Consider the following 23,087-nt stretch of genomic DNA (forward strand, 5'->3'; position numbering starts at 1 on the left):
CTTTTTAAGTAATTAGGGAAGGGTGGATGGAACACAGTGAGAGCAAACATCTGTCCCTAAAGCTTACCCAGTTCATTCTCTTAAGAATACTGGTGGTCAGCTCTACTACTTGTACTGTGATTGCAATACTGCGATGTTTTGCATGTGGTTTAGCAAGAGAGCAAATACTTAAATTTATGTTATGATTTATTTTCTAATTTACATGGAAGACCAACAAGACAGTCACTGTCTATAACCATACATCATTAGTAATTATAAAACATTACTCTTCATGGGGAAAACTAATAGGAAATCTTGCCCACTCCCCCAGATTTCTGTCTCCCACTGGTAACTTCTCTTACCAGCCTCTGCTGGGCTTACAGATTAAAGACCCTTTTGGCATGGTTCTCCAAGAACAATCAGAAGTTCAGCCCTATAAATAACAGACACACTAGAAAATATCTTTCCCCCGCACATCTGTCAGGAAAAGAGGAAAAAGGGAGAACTGCCAAGCTAGCATGCAGTCACACACTAATTCTTTACCCAGCATATATATATTAAAGTCTCTTGACGACATGATGGTGAAAATTTGAAATCTTGCAGTCCATTCCTAAAATACGCTGTCTGATCCATGTGGTGATGTGTGGAGGCAATTCCCTCTTCTGCTGGCAGTGTGTTCCAGTAAGAGCCTTGAAAGCTAATTTCATTTTCTTGTTAGCTTCCAGCCTCTTTATCGCTGCAGATGCAGGACCCCTCAGTACAATCTCACAATTGGGATGAGAAATGGCCAGGAGAGTTCATTAAGTGTGCCTCCAGCTGCCAAATCAAGGTGCACGCCAGATAATGCTGATGTGCAGGGATTTTGGGGGAATTCTGCAAGTACTGTTCAAACTGCTAGAGGCTGCAGCCCTTGGGGGTTTTTAATGAGGCACACGCTTTCTTTGAACTTTTTATTTCCTTGAAATTTAATTTTCTGTTTTCTTTCAAAGTACTTCGCTAAAATATTAAGGGCGTTGCCCCGAAGCTCCACCTCCATGTTTCACAGCTCTCCAAACCCCCTGGACTGTGTTTATTGTCGGACAGATATTTGAATGGACAAAGCGAACAGGAAATCTGTGTCTTCTTCACACTCTGCCCACACAGTCGTACTCTTCACCGCTCCGAGTTTCGTGCACCGCTTCCCAGCCGGGTCTGCTCTCCTCGCACTCCGCCCTCCCCTCCGTCTCCCTCGGTTTTCCTTCAGGGCTTGTCCCACGCCCGCGTGTAGCAGCGGGCGAGCCTCGGGCTGCGCGGTGCGGCCGCGGCAGCGCCGGCCCCGCCGGTGCCCCTGACGAACGCGGCTCACGCAGCCACACCGAGCCCGCCCCGCGGCGCCCGTCTGGGGCTGGGAGCCGCGACAAAGCCCTGCGATCCCATCAGCCGCACAGGCGCTGGTCCTGTGCGGGTTCCAGCCTTACCGGCACTGCCGGAGGAAGCGTTAAAAGAATCAATAAAACGGATAAACAAGCGCAGTTGCCAAGGCTGCCAAGGGCACAGTGTGGGAGAGGTCGGGGCCGGGCGGGGCGCGGAGAGGCAGGGGCGGGACCCTGAGGGCGGCGGCGGCGCCGAGGAGGGCCGGGCCGGGCCGGGCCGGCGGGACCCGCGGGTGGGAGCCGGGAGGGGCGCGGGGCCGGGCGGGACCCGCAGCCCAGGGCAGCAGCCGGGGCCCGGCTCGGGGCCGCGCCCGCGGGGGAGGTGGCCGGGCTCCCGCCTGCCCCGGGGCCGCTCCGCACCTGGGTGCTGTGGGCGTACCGGGAGCGGCGTGGTCGCGAAGCGGGTGGCAGCGCGGGCTGGCCCGGAGCATCGCTCTTCCTGGGCGCCGTACCCTGCGGAGCCTCGAGCACTACTCCAGGAGCCGCCGTGTCGTCGGGCAGGTGCTGCGCTGGAGGGCAGGGAGACGCATCTGTTGTGCCTCTGTCCTTTTCCCCCCTTCTTTCCTTCTTTTTCCCCCCACTTATTTTTTCTTTCCTTACCCCTTTTCCTCTCTCTTCCATCTTCCTCTCTTCTTCCCCCCTCCCCCCCCATTCTTTTTGTTTCCACTTATGTCCTTTTGCTTCTTGATTTACCCTTTTCCTTCTCATTTCTCTTTCCCCTTTCTTCCTCAACTTATTCCCCGCCGCACCTCCTTTTTCCGTAGTTTGTTTTGTTTCCCACCTTGTGTCTGTCTGTCTGCCCACCCTCCGTGTGCCTTTTCTCGCGGCTGTGCGTGCGGGGAGCCCGGGGCAGCCTGTTGCCCTCCCGGGGTGTTGGCTTCTTGTGAGACCTGCTAGCGCCAACAGGGTTCAGGGCATACCTGATGGTCCGGAGGTGTTGCAGTCCTAGGTTGTGCTGCCTTTTTTTTCCTCTCTCTCTCTCTTAAACTCACTGCAACTGGGAAAGCCCTGAAAAAACCTTTTTTTTTTTTTTTTTTTTTTTTTTTTTTTGGTCAGAATTAAAAAAAAAAAAAGCTGTTTAGAAGGTTGTAAATAGTTTTTTTGTGGCCCAGGTTGGGCAAGAGGACTGACAAGGAAGCCTGACAGGAGACTCAGTTGTGCTCTGGCACTTTGCCTTCTTTCAGCGTTACTCAGAAAAGTAGACTTCTTTGTGGGAAAGAGGAGGAGTGGCAGCAGGAGGGAATTGCCATTTTGAAGTCTGCTATTTTAAATTTCATTTTTAATGGAATATGAGTTATTTGACCACAGAGCTGGCGAGAATGAGGGTCAGGAATGGTAGTGAGAGAAGAGGGGACAAATCTAGCTTTTCTGTCTTATAACTTCAAAATCTTTGTGAAAAATAGTGCAGTATTTGTAGCTCAAGTTGGAGTTCACTTACATTGCTTTTGAAAGTAGGTGTATACAAAAGAAAATATTTTTCTCTCCCCAGTGATTAGCTATTCTGCCTATAGGGTATACCGGTTATCAGCATAATGCTTTTCCTGTGAAATGTGAATTGGCTGGGGTAATACTCACTTCCTGAGGCGAGAAGAGCCAAAAGTTGCTAAAAAACTGATTAATACCTTTGCCAGGTCTGCCTTCTTTTTAAATATAAACTAAATGCTAGGCAAAGATACAAGCTAAAGATTTACAATCTATTTGCTGAAAATACTATGTTTACTGAGTAAAATCCTACTATCCCAATTTTGTTTCCACATTGGAAAACCCACTGCTAGTTTTATTAAAAGATTTTGTTTCATTTTTCTAAAATTTCCTCTCAGTTTTGCTTTGGATTTTAACGTAATTTAAAAAGTTCTCCCTCTACTCTGGTTCCCAAGTTCCTGAAACTGGAAAACACCTAACTTTATCGACATAGAATTCTGTCTTAGAAAAGGTGAAAAAAGGTAATACCACAGAAATGTAGCATACCCAGTACTACATCTGAAGTAACTTTTACTGTTAGGTTTACTTCATAGTTCCAGAGACACCACTTTTTGCAATGTGCAGCATTATTATATATGGGATAATGGTGGTGCTGTTAGAGGAACTTAATGAAACAAACAGAAACCTCATCCTGGAAAACTGTGATAGACTATCTGAGGAACTTCACTGATGATTTGTTAGCTCACTGATGAACTGTAGGTATGGCTTTAAAATGCTGGCTTCTCCATAGGACTAAAGAAAATCTCAGAATATTTTCTGTGTTGTGCTTGAAGAGGGATCCAAGTACTCAAAAATTTGACAGCCTCTTCCTTCCGCCTGCCTTCTGGTTTTATAGATTACCCTTCCTGCCAATGTGTCCTGTTACGAAATCCAGCATTGTCACAAGGCAGCAATGACCAAAACTTTTTATGTGAGCATGAGGAGTGCAGCAACTGCTCTCTTCCTGGTGATATTATAGGTCCTACTTTAGAAGAATGTGAAAAAAATAGGTGTACGTTTTAACTTGAAGTAGCCAAAGTGTACAAATTACTATGAACACCGGGCAGTTCTACCACATGTTAAATTGGCCAACATTAGTTTAAAGATTTCACGATTTTTTGTTTTGTGATTTGTCTGTACTTTCAGTGTTAGTAACACTGAGGTAAAACATATCTTTTTGTCCATACTAAGAGTTGCAGGCTTCTTGAGGTAGGAACTGGTCACTGAATGACTTTGCCATAACACCTTTACTCTCCTTGGTGGAAATTTGTTACTGTTAGCTCTGTTGGTGGGCCCTCTACAGACAGACAGGACTGGAAGTAGTCATCAGGCTTTGAACTGTTCTGCTGAAGGTTTACGTGATAGAGATGTATATGAGAGTTCTAGAAGGGCTTGTAAAACAGTCTACATGAAGTGTGTGTTCATGTAAGTGTTACTCATTTTTTGAAACAGGAATACTTTAGTGTGTTAGATTCCTAACAATTGAATACAAGATCTTCAAATAACCTGGAGGTTTGATTTTGTCTTCATCTTTTTTCTAGCTCTGAAAAAACAGCTGTCTACTTTTAGCTACTCTCAGTATTTAATTTCCATGTGGTGGTGGATGTAGCAGTACTAGTCCCTTGTGGACTCCTGTTTAAAGTCATCCTCCAAGCTGACAAAGGACTGTAAATGTGTTGTGGGTTTTTCTGTAAAAAGGGAGTGCATTTTCCCTTTTTTATTGTTTTCTTAAGCACCTCTGAAGGAAAAGTGTCTACTCCTACAGAGTGTTGTCAGTTGCAGTCAACTGTGCCCACATGAAACCCTGATGCATATGATTTCAAAATCAGGGGTCCCATAAAGGCTTATGGTAAGCAAACTATGTAGCTTATGACCAGTTCTCATTTTCACTAAGACTCAAGACTCAACACTACCTAACAGAACAAATACAAGTTCTTTGATTTATTTACAGACGTATCTGCTTTCAAGATTGTGCTGCTTGGTGTCGTGGAAAGCTGAGTAAATCACTTCTGTGTCTGGCAGATCTTTGCAGATGACACAGCAGTCCACTCAGTCTCTGTTTAAGCGTGTTTGTGTTTATACAAGCTGCTTAATGCTTTAAAAATCACTTCCTCATCAGAATGAATGTTCTGCGTAACTGAATCTGAGTGGAAGCATAGTAATTGTAGTAACTATAGGATGTGCCTGGTTTGAAGCGTTCTGGATATGCTTTGGTAAAATGTTAGGACTTCCCAGCAAATCCATCCTTGTGGCCCCACTGTCTGGAGAGCTCCCCAGAGGCTGTCTGGTCAGATCTGCTGTTGCTCTCCTCCTGGCCCCATGGTGGGTGCCAGGGATGGGAGTGGGGTTGCTCCTTCCACAGGCAGCACATTGTGGTGCCAGAGCAGTGGTGTGGGGAAGCTGCAGAGGCGGTGCTGTGCTGGTGGCCAGAGGCTGGTGTCCTGGCTGCTGGGGTAGCAGTGCCCTGCTGGCTCTGCACGCTCACCAGCATCCTCATTTGCAGGACCAGCAGCTCCAGTCCAGCCTATCTGCACCAAATCTCCATTCCAGCTCTGGTCTGCCTCCAAGCTGTGGTATACTATGGTAAAGGTGTTTTGTTTGGTGGCAGGGGTTTTGTTTGTATGTTTGTTTTGGAGATTTTGGGCTGCTTTTGTTTTGGAGACCTAGGTTTCTCGTGGGATTTTGTGTTTGCTAGAAATCAAGCTGAAATTATCCTGGTTTTGTTTGGTCATACCATACAGTTTGTACAGAGCTGTAAAGAATAATTTTGGCAGGAGAGAGGCAAGTGGGCAGCTAACTCAACCTTTGTACTAACTCCCCACAACTGCTCTAAGATTCCTCTTTTAATGGCAACTGCTTCAGAAATACAGATTTTGACTTGAGGAGAAAGCAGTAAAAAGAGGAAGTGGGTCAGGTATGTAACTTCTACAACTGAACCTCAGTTGAGAGCAGGATGAAGGCTGCCAAATAAGCATTTTCTCCATAGCTTTGCAAATCTTCCTCCACCTCTCCCACAGTGCAAAGTGCTGCCTCTGTCAAAGTAATTCTCCAGTGTGCACACTAAGGCTATGCAGAGCTAAAGCTTTACTAAAATATTAACTGAATGTAGCCCAAAACTATATTAATGAGTGTTCTAGGCTCAGTAAGTGTATTAGGTGTATTATTAGATGACAGGTAACAAATCTTACCCTGTAAAGATCGGCTTTTGTGAATGGTATGTGATCAGATTTTAGGACTTTGAAATTGTGAGCATAAACAAATAGTAACTTATTGTTGAAATTGTTCTGAGGAAGCAACATGCCAGTGAGAGAAATTTGCAGGGGAAAAAAAAATCCACATAAAGATAAGAGCCATGTTAATGTGTAAATGTTTGCAGATCTCTCATTTTGGTATAATGAAAATGCCGGGTCTGATTATTCTGAGCTTTGAACAATAGAGGAATTGCACCCAGCTGGGTATACAAGGTCTTTCTGAAAGGGATTCTTTATCCTGCACTCAACCAAGTTTTATTCTAAAATGGGAGCAGGAGAGCTTTCTTAGCAAGCTTTATTCTTTGAAAATTTTAGAAGGTGAAGACTGCCATGGTTAGTTTCAATTAAGATTGTCTCCCTCCATTGGAACAGTGACAGGATTGTAATTTTGAGCGTGTGTTATTTCTCAATGCTAGTGCTCCTATAAAACCTAAGAATCGGATAAAATAATAGTGCTAACAGCCTAAAGAAAGGATTCCAATGTGTGTCAGCTAAGGTATCACAAATATAACTGTATTTGAAGTACAGTTTTAGTTCTAGAAATGTCTTAATTTTTAAATTTGTAGACAGAATACAGTAATTGAAGGTTAACCAGTATCACAAACTTCATCCTATGAAAATATATACCCAGTGGACATTATCACATATTTAGTCTCCTTCCTTTGTTAATTTAATATATGATGAATATTGTTTTTAGTGGATTATTTTTGGTAATCTATAAAACCAGAAAGCAGGCGGAAGGAAGAGGCTGTCAAATTACTGAGTACTTGGATCCCTCTTCAAGCACAACACAGAAAATATTCTGAGATTTTCTCAGAATAATCACTTGTTTTACTAGTGAAAACAAGCGGGATATGAAGTACAAAAGTGTGTGATAAGTTACAAAGCATGTTGAAACATGTTCTAAATTGTTATTGTGTTCGATGTCACATGGCAAACAGCCAGAATTTTGGCATTTTCTTTTTAAACTTTTTTAAATTTGAAGCATAAGACCTCATTCTTAAAATTTCCCTCTGTGTGCTTTCAACTGTAAATGCATGCTAGCTCACTGGGCTACTTTCCTTAAGTTTTAAAATTTAAATTTTCTTCCAGTTTGACTTCAATTTACACCTAAATTATACTGTGCATAAATAATCTGCCTTCCTTAAAATGAATTAGAAATGCAGGATGAAATACTTACAATTATAATTCTGAAAACAAAGTACACTTCTCCGTAAATAAAATGTTTATATAATGCTGTTAGATATAAATTTGTGTCTAGTTTATGGTCTCTGCTTAATGTTGGCATGATATTCAAAATATTTGACTATAGTGCTTCCTTAAAAAATGTCTGATTCTCATAGCTGTGCTAGACGTTTGTGCAGTGTTCCACACCTTCCTCCCACCTGCTACATTCCCCCAGTCAGTTTGCAGTGCCATGGGCAAAGTGGTGGACCCAATGTGTAATGCATCCCAGGCAGCATGAGTAACAAAAAACTCTGTGGTGCCATGCCTCCGTTTGTTAAATGCACCTGTTCTGAGATCTACAAGTAGCAGCTTCATAGCCACAGCTATTAAGCAGCTTAATAATAGTTTAGGAGTTAAAACCTAAAGTGATACTGGGGTAGCTTAAAGAAAATAGGGGAGAAAAGGAAATCCTTATGCCGAACAGCCTATGGCAGAACACAGTAGTGGACACAGTACACACTTACCTTTCTTAAATGGAGTTTCTTACCAGGTTTTCTGAGTAGCTGTTACTCTTAGAGCTATTCAAAAAGTTATTCTGAGGCACTATCTTTTTCTCTTGAAAGTAGTAAAAATGTAGGAGCCTTCTATCTCTCAAATATTTTATATTTCATAAACTTACAGATTCATGTTTTGGAAGGCGTTCTCTGTAAACTGTGTACAAACTGTGTGTAAACTTTTGCAATTAGAGGTTGGTTTGAAATTCAAACCTGCACTAAACTATTAGGCAGTCAGTTTGTGATTAGAAGTAGCATCTGAGTAGCAATGTAAGTTATTTAAGGATATCCTGTTCTTAATCAATTTACCTGCATGAGAGCACCTTCAGAAAAAAAAAAAAGGCACTGAGTTCTGCAGTACAGTTCTAGAGTGCAGTATTCTCAACACAGCTACAGCTGTAGCACAACTGCAGTGATTCTGTTCACAGAGTACTGAAACAGAATAATGGTGCTTAAAGAGAGTAACAGAACTAACAAAAATTATCTAGTGCTTGTGCAGTAAAGTTGAAAATAAAATTGGCTAGAAATCTTGTTGCAGTTCAGTATTGCAGCGTACCTCCGCATAAAAGCAATTGCCGAATCATTAAAAAATGTGTTTAAATGACGGTAATACAACACTGCCATGGATTTGTGCACTTGCAGTGACTTGATACAAATCAGCTTGAGATACCGGTCATAAGTGTTGTCTCTTACCTTACAAAGCTGTTTCAGCACTTCAGTAACAAGTTTTCTCACAACTCTGAAAATTGAGGTATTGCCCTGCTAATAACTTTTTTTCTTGCCCTTCTCATCAGCTGTTTCCTGGTGGTATTTCTAAGCTCATACACAGGATGTTGAAGACACTATCTCACATAAAAATCTTGAAAGGCTGCAGGGACTTTTTCGCCAGTGATAACTAAAGTATGACTACTATCCAGGAAGTGAGTGGTAAGTTTTAATGATAAAGAAATCTATGTCAACCCTGGAGTGGCTATTAAACATTGTAGTTAAGCTCTAAAGCATGAATTAACAAGAAATACTTGCTTCTCAGTAGTGTATCTGACTTCAATTTTGTTTGAGGTTCAGCTGAATCAGCCGTATTTTCTTACTGAACTTCGGTTGTAGCATTAGAACTGTGGAAGTTTGATGAAAACTGTCTGCTTATTTCAGAGTTTTTCTATAAAATATATTTGTTAATTTTTAATTTTCATCAGAATATTTCTGGCTGAACTATTCAGCTTTTTACTGTCACTAAATAAGAATGTGATTATTAATCACTAATTTTTTAAAGAAACCTTTCTAAGCTAAGAATGACTGTCGTATTCCATTTTATTTTAGGATTTTTCCTTCCGTTTCTCTGAAAAACTTGCCAAATTCCTGAGAAGCACAAAATCTTTTTCTGAAGTTGTTGAAACTCATATGAAGAGAGAGGAGGACTTTTTTTTTAGCCCTACAAAGCTACCTGGTATTTGAAATGCTGAAGAGGAAATTACGGTTTTGCCACAACTTGCGCTTTAGGCTTTTCTTAGGTCTAACTCTCATTTTAGTAATAATTTCAGTTTTGAAAGTTAACCAGAAAGAAGACTTCCTAAATCGGAGACATCTGGAGCTAACAAAAGAAGATCCTATTAGCAATGTTAACTGCACCAAGATTATTGAAGGGGATATAGAAGAAATACAAAAAGTACAGCTTGAGGCATTATCAGTGTCATTTAAGAAACGCCCCAGACCAACAACAGATGATTATATTAACATGACTGCAGACTGTGCCTCCTTCACCAAGACTAGGAAATACATTATGGAACCTCTCAGTAATGAAGAAGCAGAATTTCCAATTGCTTACTCAATAGTGGTTTATCACAAAATTGAGATGCTTGATAGACTTCTAAGATCAATCTATGCTCCACAGAATTTTTACTGCATTCATGTAGACAAAAAGTCTCCAGAATCCTTTTTTGCTGCTGTGAAGGGAATAGTCTCATGTTTTGATAATGTCTTTATTTCCAGCCAGTTAGAGAGTGTGGTATATGCTTCATGGAGCAGAGTGCAGGCAGACATTAACTGCATGAAAGATCTCTACAGAAGAAGTTCAAACTGGAAATACCTAATAAACCTATGTGGTATGGACTTTCCCATAAAAACCAACCAGGAAATAGTAGAGAAATTAAAAGCCCTTAAAGGTGAAAACAGCTTGGAAACAGAAAAAATGCCTGTTTATAAAGAAGTAAGGTGGAAGAAACACCATGAGATTATTGATGGTAAAATAAAGAACACAGGCATAGACAAACAACTACCACCCCTCAGCACCCCAGTTTTTTCTGGCAGTGCCTATTTTGTAGTCAGCAGAAGCTTTGTAGAATATGTACTAGAAAACAGCAAAATACTTAAGTTCATCGAGTGGGCTAAAGATACTTACAGCCCAGATGAGTACCTGTGGGCAACAATTCAGAGAATCCCTGAAGTGCCAGGAGCATTTTCTTCCAGTGACAAGTACGACGTTTCTGACATGAATGCGCTGGCCAGGTTTGTCAAGTGGCAGTACTTTGAAGGTGACGTGTCCAAAGGTGCGCCCTACCCACCGTGCAGTGGAGTTCACATCCGCTCTGTCTGTGTCTTTGGAGTGGGAGACTTGAACTGGATGCTACGAAACCACCACTTGTTTGCTAATAAGTTTGACACTGATGTTGACCCTTTTGCAGTGAAGTGCTTGGAGGAGTATTTGCGGCACAAAGCTCTGTATCTCCAAAAGAACTGAAATGTATGCTCCTGTTAGGAAACATAGGTACAAATATTCTACTGCAATGTACTTTAATGTGTTACAGCAATGGTAGTGAAGCTGATAATGGGTATAGTGACTCTCACCTTGTTGGTGTGGTGGTGCTCATGCCCTGCCTTGTCCATGTGAAAAGAACAGGGCATATGCCTTTATTAATATTCAGCTCTTTATTAAAGTGATCAGCTCATTATTAAAATCATCAGCAGGATTGCAAAGTCCGATCGGAGTTTTCCACACTACTGCAGCCATCTGAAGGAGCAGGTGCTGTCCCAGTGGATGCTGAGTCCTTGTTCCCATAGAAACAGCTGGCAGTTTTCTCTGGTCAACCATCAGAAGGCAGAGCAGTGGCAGTCAGCTCTTTGCCCTCAGGGAAAAGTTTCAAGAGTTTCCCATTCTCTCTCCATCAGTCAGCTCAGCTGGCCGGTTCCCATTCCATTCAGGCTCCTCACAGGTCATGGCCAATCTTCAAACCAGGCCAGGAGGTGCACCCACTCCCCGCTCAGCCAGGGCACTATCCCATTCTCTTCTGACGAATCCAGCTTCCTGTCCCGGGGTGCAGTATCCCCAAAAAAACCTCCCAGGATCCACGGGGGCGGCCCTGCCCTATCTGCATATCCAAATGCATATGCATTTGTCCTGGTCATAGCCGAAGTTACTCTTGCTAAATGAGGTAGTTACAAAGGACAATAGGGCTATCTAGGTGTGGGCAGCTTCTTTTCACATTTCAATTAGGTAGGGAAAAGTTGCCAGGCAACTTTCCTTCAGGGCAGCTCTCCCTGCTCAGATTGTCTGGGGTGTGGGGGGTGTTACTCTAGCCAGGAGAGGGTCAGTTGTGGGGTGGTTGTTTTGGTTTTGTTTTTTTTTTGTTTTTTGTTTTTGTTTTTTTTTTGTTTTTTTTTTTTTTTTTTCCGTTCATAACACATGGACAAGGGGGTGAAGAGACACGTCTCAAATATGCCTTGTGGCACACTGAGGCTTGGAGCTTTAGGTACAAAATCAGACAGCAGTTTTTGGAAAGCCAACTGTTTGGAATATTTATTGTCTAGAAGGTGTAATTAATGGACTTCCTTTGGCTAAATTGGTTTAAGGCATAGAAAATGCATGTTGTTCATGGTTATTCCTAATTTTTTTCCCATGAATGTAATTCTAACTGGAAGAGAAAAATGGGTTGGGATAAAAAGCAGCTGGACTGCACTTCATACTGAGTACTGAAAGATCTCAGGAATATAACATTAAAATTATCTAAAAGCTATGCAAAAGGGGATATGCAAAGCCAGCTGTTACCATATTACTTAGATCTGTTTGCTGCAGTTCTGTTATATGTAATTTTCAATCCTCTTGAAAATGTTTTCAGCATGGAGTATTAAGAAATTCAAATCTTTCTTTTGTATTCTTAAAGCACCCTGATAGTGTGATATAAAGTTTATACACTAGTTTGTAATTACATCTTCTCAGGGAAACTTCAGTTTTGTGCCTGATGAGATTTAGACTTGTAATTCTACATTTCTTAGTGTATGGGGAGTTTTGCTTTTGTATCAAAATCACTCAAGTTTCTCAAAACTTAAAGAACTGCATTAGTGTCTAAATATTACTGATGGAACTGCTGGTTTCTGCTTTCTGTCAAGCTCACCTTGCATTCCAGATTATTTTAACACTAAGTATGGAAAAAATAAAGTTATTTTTTTAAATTGTATTGTCTCTTCCTACAATTAAAGTCCCTCTGAAAATACCACAAATAACTTCTAGTGGTGAAAGCCAAAGATACTTTTACTGTCGTTTTCCATACATGACTGAAGCTGCAGTTGAGATAAGCCCTATATGATCATTTGTTCATATGTCTGTGCTTGTTTAGGTTTAACTGGTTCATCTGATTTTAATTCCAGTTAGGTTCTTGCTTAGCTTAGCTGCTGCAGTGTGGCACAGAAACTTGGGGATGAAAGAACAGGACACTGTGAGGGATGATATTATTCCCTTCTGTATCAGTTCATGTTTGTCATGTATAGTTACTGCAAGATGTCTCATTCCTGAGATGGCAGTGGAATTCATGACAAGCATTAGCAAATGGCAAAACAGACTAAATTATTTTATTTGTGAACTGTTGCTGTAATTGCAGCATGTATTTCTTACAAAGGCAGATTGTTCTGAAGTTTCTCCTACTTGGACATTAAAATGAAGGACTGCTTATTTTTGATCATGCAAACAGCTAGGGAGGCAAGCAGTTTAATCTGAAATGGAGCCAACCCGTTGGAGGACTTTTGCCAACCCCTGCCTTCAAAACCACCTGAAAGTTGTTCAGGAAGTTTTCAGAGACTTTCACATTAACAGGTAATTAAAGCCTGTGAGTGAAGGCAATTGAGGGAAATACCCTGTCTTCCCCACCCTTTGGCTTTTCTACAAGAATGCTCTTACAGACAGTTGTGCTTTACCACCTTTGCACAAGCTACAACAAACTTCACTCCATCTAGTACTGGGAATTTCCAGGAAGTCATTTTTAACAGAAAGCAGTTTTAAGAATTTGAACCTAAAGACCACCTACATGACCATCGTCTATGAGATCAGAACTGCTGGTTCAAAAAGACTGAAAAAGTAATGATAAGTAATAAAATATTCTGTGCACTGGATGTACTGCTTACTCAGTTGCTCGAAATCTACTTGACAGAGCATCTTTACCCTACCTCTATCAGCCTGCTTTGTACTTAGTCAGTTGTGTAATAGAATGAATGCCTTTCTGTATTTCTGCTATTAAAAAAACTGCTACTATAGGTAGTGAAGATACTGCTTGATTAGATGCTTCAAATATTACTGTTTAGATGGAATCAAGATAGATTGTGTGTATGTTTGCTGTATCTTCTGAACAGACAGAAAAGTAAGAGGGCATTGCTGTTTAGCATACGTTTTCATTAGGCTAAGGAAAAATTTCTTCTGGAAAAAAAACTTACCTCTCTAAAACTGACTAGAGAAGAGTCACCCTGCTGTGGCAGAACTTAAATGTTCTAGGAAGACGTTTTCATGGAAAGAACTATTTCCTGAGCAAGTACTCAATGTGCCAAAGGAGTTATTGGATTAATTAAAGGGTATTGCAAGTACACATAAAGAAAAAACACTTTCAACAGCTATAACAAGTAAAGAAAGCAATCCAATGTACTTTAGTGTTATCCACAAAATCAGATTCATTACCTGGTGTACAACAAGCCAAGAACCACACATTTGAGAAATACATTAATTGTTCATTTCACATCTGTGCAAGAGCCTCAGTGTGACACAAACCAAGCCCACCCCTCAAGACCCTCCCTGCCGTTATTGATACACAGAAGTTCAGAGTTTGTAACTTTCCAAGTACAGCCCCTCTATTATGCTTGGTTAGTAATTTCCATACAAGTTGTGTAATCCCAGTTAACTTCTACACATGCTTAGGGGAAGTGTTTTCACATGGGCTGGGGTCTTTTTTTCTATTTGTAGGCACAGATTTTACTATTAAAACGAACACAGTTCAGCTATAGGATACATGGACATTGAGTAATTTGCCAAGTTAGCAATATGTAAATAGACATACATCAAAATCTTGGTTTTCTACATTCTTTAAGCTTGTTAGCTCCAAGTTGTCTTTGAGTAAGGTTGCTAGCTGCTGTCTCCTCTACTGACATAAAACAACAGCTTGATTTTCTGCATCCTTAAAGCTTGTTAGTCCCTGATGGCCTTGACTAAAAGATTCTGGTTGCTGCCTGTTCCTCTGGTTAGGTTTCTTTTCTTGTTGATTACACTTGAAAGTGTACAAAGAGATTGATTGGCTCAGAGAATATGATTAAGATGACACAAGATAATCTTGACACATTCCATATTTTGCAGCATTGTTATTCCACCAAATCTGCCAAGAAATTTAGCCAAAACAATCATCATTCTTAAATCAAGTAACTTTGTGGCATCAGTAAAACAGACAAAATCTAGACTGTATTCCTTACTGACAGCAGTTTTTTCATAACTTGTTTCACTTTTCTACTAGATATTTAGAAAACTGGAGTAAAAGTCTAATATTAACCTAAGTGAACATGAAAGAAAAGTGCTTCATTGGTAACTGCAGCAACAACCTAATCTTGATGCTGTGCTGAAGGCACTGGGCACTTGTCAGGAGTAGCAAAAAAGTCATTAATTACATGAGCCTTTCAGCCATACATTCTGTATACAGCGATGCTGTACTGCTGATTTACTCTGATCACCTTCAGGTTCCAGATGAGGGAAGAAGGCAACACACAGACCTGTGCCAAGATGGGCTGTACTTGGACAGAGCATACAGCAGTAGAAATCAAGGCTGTGATGGTGGGTTCGGCCGTGGTATTGCCAAGTCACACACCCAGTTTACACCAGCCTTCACTCCATGATCCTGTCATCCTGTGGGCAGCTAAGAGGGAAATTGGTTTACATTCTGCCTACTGAATAACCCTTTTTGTTTTCTTTATTTTTTATTTTTTGTGTGGCTTAAAGCTGGTCCAGTTTCTCAGTTCAGCTGACCACCATTGCTGGGAAGTAATGAGCAGCCACTGAAACCATAGAAGTACCATATATGCTATTCAAAGTCCCCTAACATCATTTAATTTTCCATAGCAGATCTTTCCAGAAGAGCTCAGTGCACTGAAGACACTGCTCTAGCTCAGTCCCCACTTAACACATAAGCATTTTGAGTGGCATTAATAATAATATTTACTTGGTTTACTGATGATAACTGTGGTCACAAAGTATCTTGTGTCACTAAGGTTCACCAGGCTGAAAGCCTTTAGGATCAAAGGCTGATTTGATCCCAGAAACCTAATACTTGTGCTTTTATCTCCTGCCTGCCTGAGGTTTGGTTTGACAAAGGAGCATGTGTTTGGCTCTTGCTCCTTCCTATTGAGCACAAGAAAAAATGACAGAAAACCTACAACACTGCAGTTATAATCAAGGTCACCAGTCAGGTCACCCTTACTTGGTGCATTTTCAAGTGGTCTGACAATTAAAAATTGACCTAGGTCATAACATGAATGCAGTACAAAATAAAAATGAAAGGTCATCTGCTTCAACATACCTGTACTGTGCTGATCAGGAGGATCTAATCCCTCCAGATTCAGTGCTGTTGCCAGCTCTGAATTGCTGCAGCAGTCATCAAAAGTAATAAACATGTTTCATATGACTTAAACGTAAAAGTGTTTTAACAATTTTTAAATTTATATGTCTTTTTATTGAAAATTATAGTGTTTTTCTTTTAGTCATGGAATAACTAGAACTAATATTGTAGGGAGTCCAAGTTTATCTCTTCAGTTAACTTAAATAAGGAAAATTTTGTAATGTAAAATGGCTTCCAAATTCCAGCTATCCATACCATTCATCCTTAGCTTAATGTTCAGTAATCTAGATAAGTTTCCATAGTTTTCAAATTATCATTTTTTAATGGATAATTTTCATGCATTTTAATGCCCTAGACTACAGTTTTATAAATTAACAGGAACCTGCTTTTGACAGACAACAGCCTTCCAGGTGCTTTAACTGACATGAAAAGCAATAACCTTTAGATTATGTTCTTTGTTTGAAATCAAGCTAGCAATTTGTTTACAGATATACTTAGCTTTTAAGTATAAAAATCTAATCTGTTCTTTCAAGTTATTTCAAGATACTACTATATCTTTCTAGATTATGTATCCTAATTTTTCTGTTTTATAGTTGAAATGAATCTGTATACAAAACTTTGGGCATACAAATAATAGTTTGGATTTTTTTTTTCTCTTCTTGGTTCTTCCCATTCCCCCTTTTCTGGATCTGACAGTTCTTCATACAGATGTTTGTGTTTGCATCATTGTCTGCCCTATTTGCTCTGCCTTAGGTACAATATCTTCAAATACTCTGCTCTGTGCCCTCATTTAATTACTGTGCCTCTCAAACTGAGCTTTGCTGTTGGGGTCTTAAACAGGGTTGCATTCTTCTATGATCTGCCAGTATTTTTTTTAGTTTGTCTGCTTTCTATATCTATAATAGAGCTTGACAAGAAAAAGTTAAGAACAAAACCAAATCCTTGAAGTAAACCAGTATATTTAAAAATACATTGTTTTTTTCACAAAACCTGAAGTTTTTAAAGTTTCCTAAGAAAACCACTAAGTTGTGCAAAAGATTAAAAAAAAAATTGTTAAGAGCATGTCAGGATGGGCCTTGAGCAGATGCCAAGCAGATGCTTTTAAAATCCATGTCAGATATTCCAAGACAGGATGCTGAACTTTTTCTGACAGATACAGATCTAGCTATATTTTTTTTAAAAAAGTATATCCTCTGGACTGGCAAACCTAGGCCTTCTGGGAGATCTAATCACATACAACTAATTGTGTTTTATTCTCTACCATGAAAACATATTAATATTGCATATCTTAACAGTTTTTTAATATTTGAGGGACATGACCTTTATTCTCTCATCTAAACAGGCAACATTTCAAGAATCTTTTAGCAGAAAATGTTTTGTTACTAAAATCTTCAATATCTTGGATGAAGCTGGTTTGTCTACAATCAAAACCCTTTTTATCGCTTTTCCTTTCAGACAATTTGCCTTTGCTACACATGAGAATGCGGAGCAGAAATGGTCATAAGGCTTCAAAGTGTAATTTACTGATTGTTGTGTGATAGCAAAAGTGAAAATCGTGGCTTAGCATCAACAGTTATGAGTGAGTCTTTAGTATATTTTGTCAATTGCATTAGTGATGCTGGAAATAGAAATTTCCCAGTGTTGATGTGAAATCATGTTAGTATAGAAAATGTACTAGAAGAGTGCACATGACATGTCTGTAGGTAATGATAATAATCTCATTTAACAACAGCCTGTTGTTAATTAAAAATGTTGATTTCACCAGGCAGTTAAATCTTAATTACCCCTTTGAACCACTAGGTTATTAAGATGATTTCGTAATACCTCATCTACAAGCAGGAGTTGAAATGCTGTTGACCTTAATTTTGAGTTAGTCCAAGCCACCCTTTAAGCCTTTTCAAGTTCTGCAAAAGTAGCAAACCTCTTTTTAACAACATGCCAAGCAGTGATGTTACCCCCATGGCATGTCTTTGCCGGGCATGAAGAACAAGGAGGTGCTCTTAAGAGTTAATGTATGAGACTCTTGTGAGCCTTGTATCCTGGCACTTTCAGTTCCTGTTGCTACATGGGCCCCCAAGAGCAGAGGGGATTTGCTTTTATACCAGAGCAAACCCAGGTGAACCTGGGAATATTGGGACAGTGAGACCAAAAGGATTTATTCTTTCTGCTGTGCCTGTGGCACTCTAGCACTAACGAGATGTTGCCTGTGAGATACAAAAATCCTTAACAACAAGACAGCAGTGAGAGAGCCATGCAAAAATAAATATCCTTCTTCAAGCACTTCTCATAGAAGGCAAAATAGAAGTTCTACACATACTCTTCCCTCCCACTTTTCTTCCACCCTCCCCACTAAATTTAAGTCAAATAGCTGCCATGCCAGGAAACACAGTAAACGAAGTATTTCACTGAGATAATGCCCCTGCTCCCTAGGGCAGCAGACCTTTGGAGAGCTCTTGTTCTCTTCAAATAACCAGAATCAGAAGGGCCAAAGAGAAACTTCACTTTGTTTTCACAGAAATTACTCAAAGTATTTTCCTTTGCTACTTTTTAAACTTTTCTGCCTGCTTGTGTAACTGAGGGCACAGAGAAGGAGATCTGTTCCTCCAGGCACAGTATCTCCAGTCCCATGGGCTTTGTCGCTCCTTAAAACACAAGACTTGTCCCACCCTTGCCTCCTTGGTTCAGAATTTCCTATCTTCTTCTCTCTTCCTGCCATGACCTGTGAAGAGAGGGAACATGTGAAAGAAACACTAAGAGACCTTCTAAGCATTACTTCAGCTGGCCAAGGCACAAGGTGAAGTTTCAGGGAAACTACCATCAGGTGTATTAGACCTAGTATGTGAGGGGTGACTGTTTCTCGACTTGGTAGCTATTTTTTAGCTTATTCTTTTAGTAAATTCAGCATCTTAAACCCATCTTAAAAACCTCTTGCTTTTGCATGTCTGCCTGTTATTTGGCAAACTACATTCTGCTAGGGTTTTATTTTTGACATCACATTCCTTTTACCTTTTCATGTATCAAAATCTGCAGTCAGTGTAGAAGACTGTTTCCCTTCTTGGCCTTTGAAGGTTGAATTTTTACCAGTAGCCTGAAGAATCTTCTGAAAATTCTAAATCTGCCAGACTGGCAGTGCAGCCATGTAATTCATGTACTTCAGTTAATCTGGATGAAACTATGAGAACACAAACCTATTTCCATCAACTGAGCATCTTGCTAGGATTAAAATAGTCACACGTTGAAATTTTTTAAATGTGGGAAAATCCTCCACAAGGCTACTTTCACCATCCTAAGATGAATGACACAAACTGGAACAGTCTCTCAAAAAACTGGAAGTATGCTAAGAGCAGAGAACACTGGGAAGTGACAGTCACAGCAGAACAGAATGACAATCAAAACATCAGAACACTTCACATAGTTTTGTCCAAGATGCTACAGTCACCAGTTGCTTTACAGCCAGTGGAAGTTAAAAAGCATATTTGAACCAGCTGCTCAAGGGAAGGCAGTGATTTAGTGACAGATGATGAGGTACTTGGTGGCTTTCAAGTGAGCTGTCAACCTACCCATGCCTGTGAGCCCAGCTGGTCTGCACCCAAGGGTGCTGACGATGCTATCTGGTATCCTCAAAAGGCTGTTCTCCTTCAGACCTGATGAATCATAGAGACTGGAGAAGGCCCCAAATGGCCAAGGCAAAACAAATGTTGTACCCATCTAAAGGAACAGCAAATAGAACAATCTGAGGAACTACAGGCTGATTGTCTCATCTTCAGTCCCTGGGGAAAGCATGTGTGAAGCAAGAACTCTTAGACAAGTACAAGCACACAAGGCAGAAGATGAAGACTGGCTAAGTGATGCGTGATCTGAGGGATGATCATCCGTGACTAAATGATTGGGTTTGTGAATGAGGTGAGAGCAGTAGGTGATGCCCGCCTGGGTGTACATGAGCAGGACTTCAGCAGACACTGAAGAAAGGCAGCAAGCTGGACTGGAGCAAGGTAGCTTCAAAGTGTCTGCTCTGCCTACAGGGAGGTTCCCTAGGCTTTTTTTACAATAGCTGCCACAAGTAGACACAGGAGAGTTTTCAGCTAGAGAAAGCAGGCCTCAGGAATTTCCTTGGCGGGGTAACTAAAAACTGGGACAGGCTGCCTGGAGAGGCTGTACCATCTCTGTCCCTCATGGAGTTCAAACCCCAGTGACACAAAGCCCCGAGCAACCAGCTAAGCATTCTCTGGGTAGGGTGTTGAGTCTGGAGACCTGCTGCATTCCACATCATTCCGTATAACTGTTTTCCTACATTCTTCCAGTAGTTACACAGTTACAAAACCACTCCAGAGAAGTAAGAGTTGAGGAAAAGTATTTCCAGAATCAGATAACCCATTACTTACAAACCAAAGGTTTTAAATAATATGTAATACCAGAGGTTTGCTGTAATTAATTTTCCCATGTTGCACATATCCATTTTGTCACCCACAAGTATCAGTCCCCACAAAGTCTCAGCACATTGTTCCTGGTTTTCAACTGTTGTCTTATTTTTAACTCAGTATTCCTTTCACAAGAACACTGCCGTATCTGTCTGGGATTAAATGTGGTGAAATGATTGCTTACATGAAAGACGGTTTCACTCTGAGAGGGCCAGGGTGCTTACTACATGTAATGTGATGGCATCTCCCTGTTACTGGCAGTCACATTTCAGAGGCTCACGTAGCCCAGATGAAGCTGAGAGATTTTTGCTGAGATGAAGCAGGGGGGTTTTTGAGCAATGAGAACACTTAGCACTTTCTGGTTCTGTTGTGACCACTATCTGGCTTTGCTCACTCCACCAAATGAAGTCATAAACGAATCAATTTGTTAGATACAACAGTGAGATGATAGAAAATATTTCCTCACTTTTTCTTGGATTGCAGTTAGAAGAAAAATTGATCTGCTCTTGTAAAAAAATCTCACTTCGGACACAAAGAAGAATCTGCGCAAGCAAGTCAATCTTCTTCTATGTATGTCTCTAAGAAGGTATTTGGCTTTTGGCTACTTAAATATTGTTTAGTAGCTATAATGATGAATTAGCTACTTCATCAAGGTAGCTGTGATCATGAACTGTAGGAAAGCAAATCAGTTTAGTATAATTATTTTCACGTGTACTCCATCTTGCTACAGAAGGTCTGTATGTCTAGACTTGAATGGTACTTTTAAAAACAACTGTAAAAAAGACTAGATATATGTTTGATTGTGTGGCTTGTCATCTCTTTGGACAGAAGCTGATACATAAAATAGTTTAGACTAAGAAACCACATCATAAAGGCCCTTGATGCAAACCTACTATCTAGTATATAGTCTAGCAATCCGAAGGAAAATCTTGTCTTGAAGTTTGTATATCAGGATATATCACCGGTGGTATTATTATTATTTATAAAAAGGCATCAGGCTTATAGTAGTATAAATGGCTTTTGGCAGAAGGCAGTATTTGGTTAATGTTTGTTAAGTGCTGCTCTCTTTAATTAGAGGGAAAAACCCTAAAAATAATGCTACCAAAATTATTTCAGTTTCTGCTGAGTGTTCTGTGTCATTTGTTGGCAAAGGTAATGGAAGGAAAAGTATCAGCAACGAAAAGTGACCGTGAAATGGTTTTTTAACATTCACAGCACTGGCTCAAATTTTCTTTCCCATATTTGGTATTGCCAAAACTGTAGGAAAGGACTATGATACAATTCATATTTTATGCTGCTAGCCTAGGCCAATTCTTAAAGCTGAAAGAACCTAATGGAGTATACTAAATAGTTATGTTCAAAATTGCATCCATGTCCCACTACACCTCAAGTTAGAGGCATCTTGTTTTCATAAGATGGTGGTCTTATCTTTGATCTTTGATCCTTCACTTAAACATGTGCATTTACACATCTTCTTCCATCTGGCTTGGCCCGTGGTGCATAGCCCAGAAACTGACTATTTTTTGAGTCTGCACAAAGACATATGCTGTAGGCACCCTCAGAAGACTTTCCTTTTCTTTCCCTCCCTGTGTGAGAACAGCATACACACTCATTTTTTGAAAGAATGAGAAATACATGTCACTGTCTACACAAGAATTTGATCTTTTCTCTGAAGAAGTCAGCAGTTCTATAATTGCAAGAGGGTTAAAGAGAAACCCTTCTCCATAGTATCCACTGCCTTGGCCAGCCCCATGCACTTGTTAATTCCCTGTGCTGGTTGTTTATGATGTTTAACTAGCTTTGTGAGTAATCTCAGACAGGAAATCAGGCACATAATGCCAACATCTCTTTGGGAAAACATTTTAAATGCAGCCCCATGTGTACATCTTCACTGATGTTTGCAGATCTCTGTGCAGACACTGCATGCTAATTACACTTTGTAAATGCTAAGGAGGAAGTGTCACCGTTCTGATCTCAAACCACATAACTTTTATCTTTTTCTGAGTTTGTGGTACAAACCAATCAATATCAGAGGCCCACTGCTAAGTTGGGAGGGTGGCTCAGAGTGATGGTAAATCTCAAGAACTGACATCTGAAGAATGCCAGGCAGGAAAAGTCAGGAAAACACAGCAAAGCAATGCAAGTTACACGAGTCTGGACTCTGCATAGAAAGGAAAGGAAAGTTTCCTTCAGAAAGGAAAGTTTATTAACCTCAAAAGGCTTAGGCAAATAAACCTCAGCTGGAGAAAAAAAGCCAACATTCACTACCCTGCCTTTTAAACATCTCTAATTACCATATAGACGATTCTCTATTTTAAAAATGGCAAAATAAAAATGGTAGAATAAAATTTCAGACTTGGTGTTAAATGAAAATCTGAAAGGAAAAAAGAAAAGAAAAGAAAAGAAAAGAAAAGAAAAGAAAAGAAAAGAGAAGAGAAGAGAAGAGAAGAGAAGAGAAGAGAAGAGAAGAGAAGAGAAGAGAAGAGAAGAGAAGAGAAGAGAAGAGAAGAGAAGAGAAGAGAAGAGAAGAGAAGAGAAGAGAAGAGAAGAGAAGAGAAGAGAAGAGAAGAGAAGAGAAGAGAAGAGAAGAGAAAAGAAAAGAAAAGAAAAGAAAAGAAAAGAAAAGAAAAGAAAAGAAAAGAAAAGAAAAGAAAAGAAAAGAAAAGAAAAGAAAAGAAAAGAAAAGAAAAGAAAAGAAAAGAAAAGAAAAGAAAAGAAAAGAAAGGTTAGGCTGTTGGATAAAACACTCTCAAATAACATTTAAGTATATGCCAAGAGGCCCTTGGCATTTTTTCTCAGAAAATCGATTCCAGTGCTGCAGTTTGATATGCAAATCCTAGTTTCAGAGTTACTTAGCCCACATTATCAGATTATTTCTGCCATAAGGGAGTCCAGCTGCTGGGCAGATTTGGGGATTCTGCTGCAATCTAATTCCTGTGGCTCTACAGTGTATTTTATGAAGGTTCACACAGAACATTTTTTGTTAGTCAGAGAA

At 40.2% G+C, this 23,087-nt stretch overlaps 1 protein-coding gene across 1 annotated transcript; it reads left to right on the forward strand.

Annotated features, from left to right (window-relative positions):
• Positions 1-1,595: 1,595 nt before the first annotated feature.
• Positions 1,596-12,270, forward strand: GCNT1 (glucosaminyl (N-acetyl) transferase 1). The gene is made up of 3 exons (XM_063423116.1): positions 1,596-1,892; positions 8,619-8,751; positions 9,142-12,270. The coding sequence occupies exon 3, from the start codon at positions 9,278-9,280 to the stop codon at positions 10,556-10,558; it is 1,281 nt and encodes a 426-aa protein (XP_063279186.1). The 5' UTR covers positions 1,596-1,892; positions 8,619-8,751; positions 9,142-9,277; the 3' UTR covers positions 10,559-12,270.
• Positions 12,271-23,087: the final 10,817 nt, after the last annotated feature.

This window comes from Prinia subflava, chromosome Z, assembly GCF_021018805.1.
Source record: "Prinia subflava isolate CZ2003 ecotype Zambia chromosome Z, Cam_Psub_1.2, whole genome shotgun sequence".
Lineage (NCBI taxonomy): Eukaryota > Metazoa > Chordata > Aves > Passeriformes > Cisticolidae > Prinia > Prinia subflava.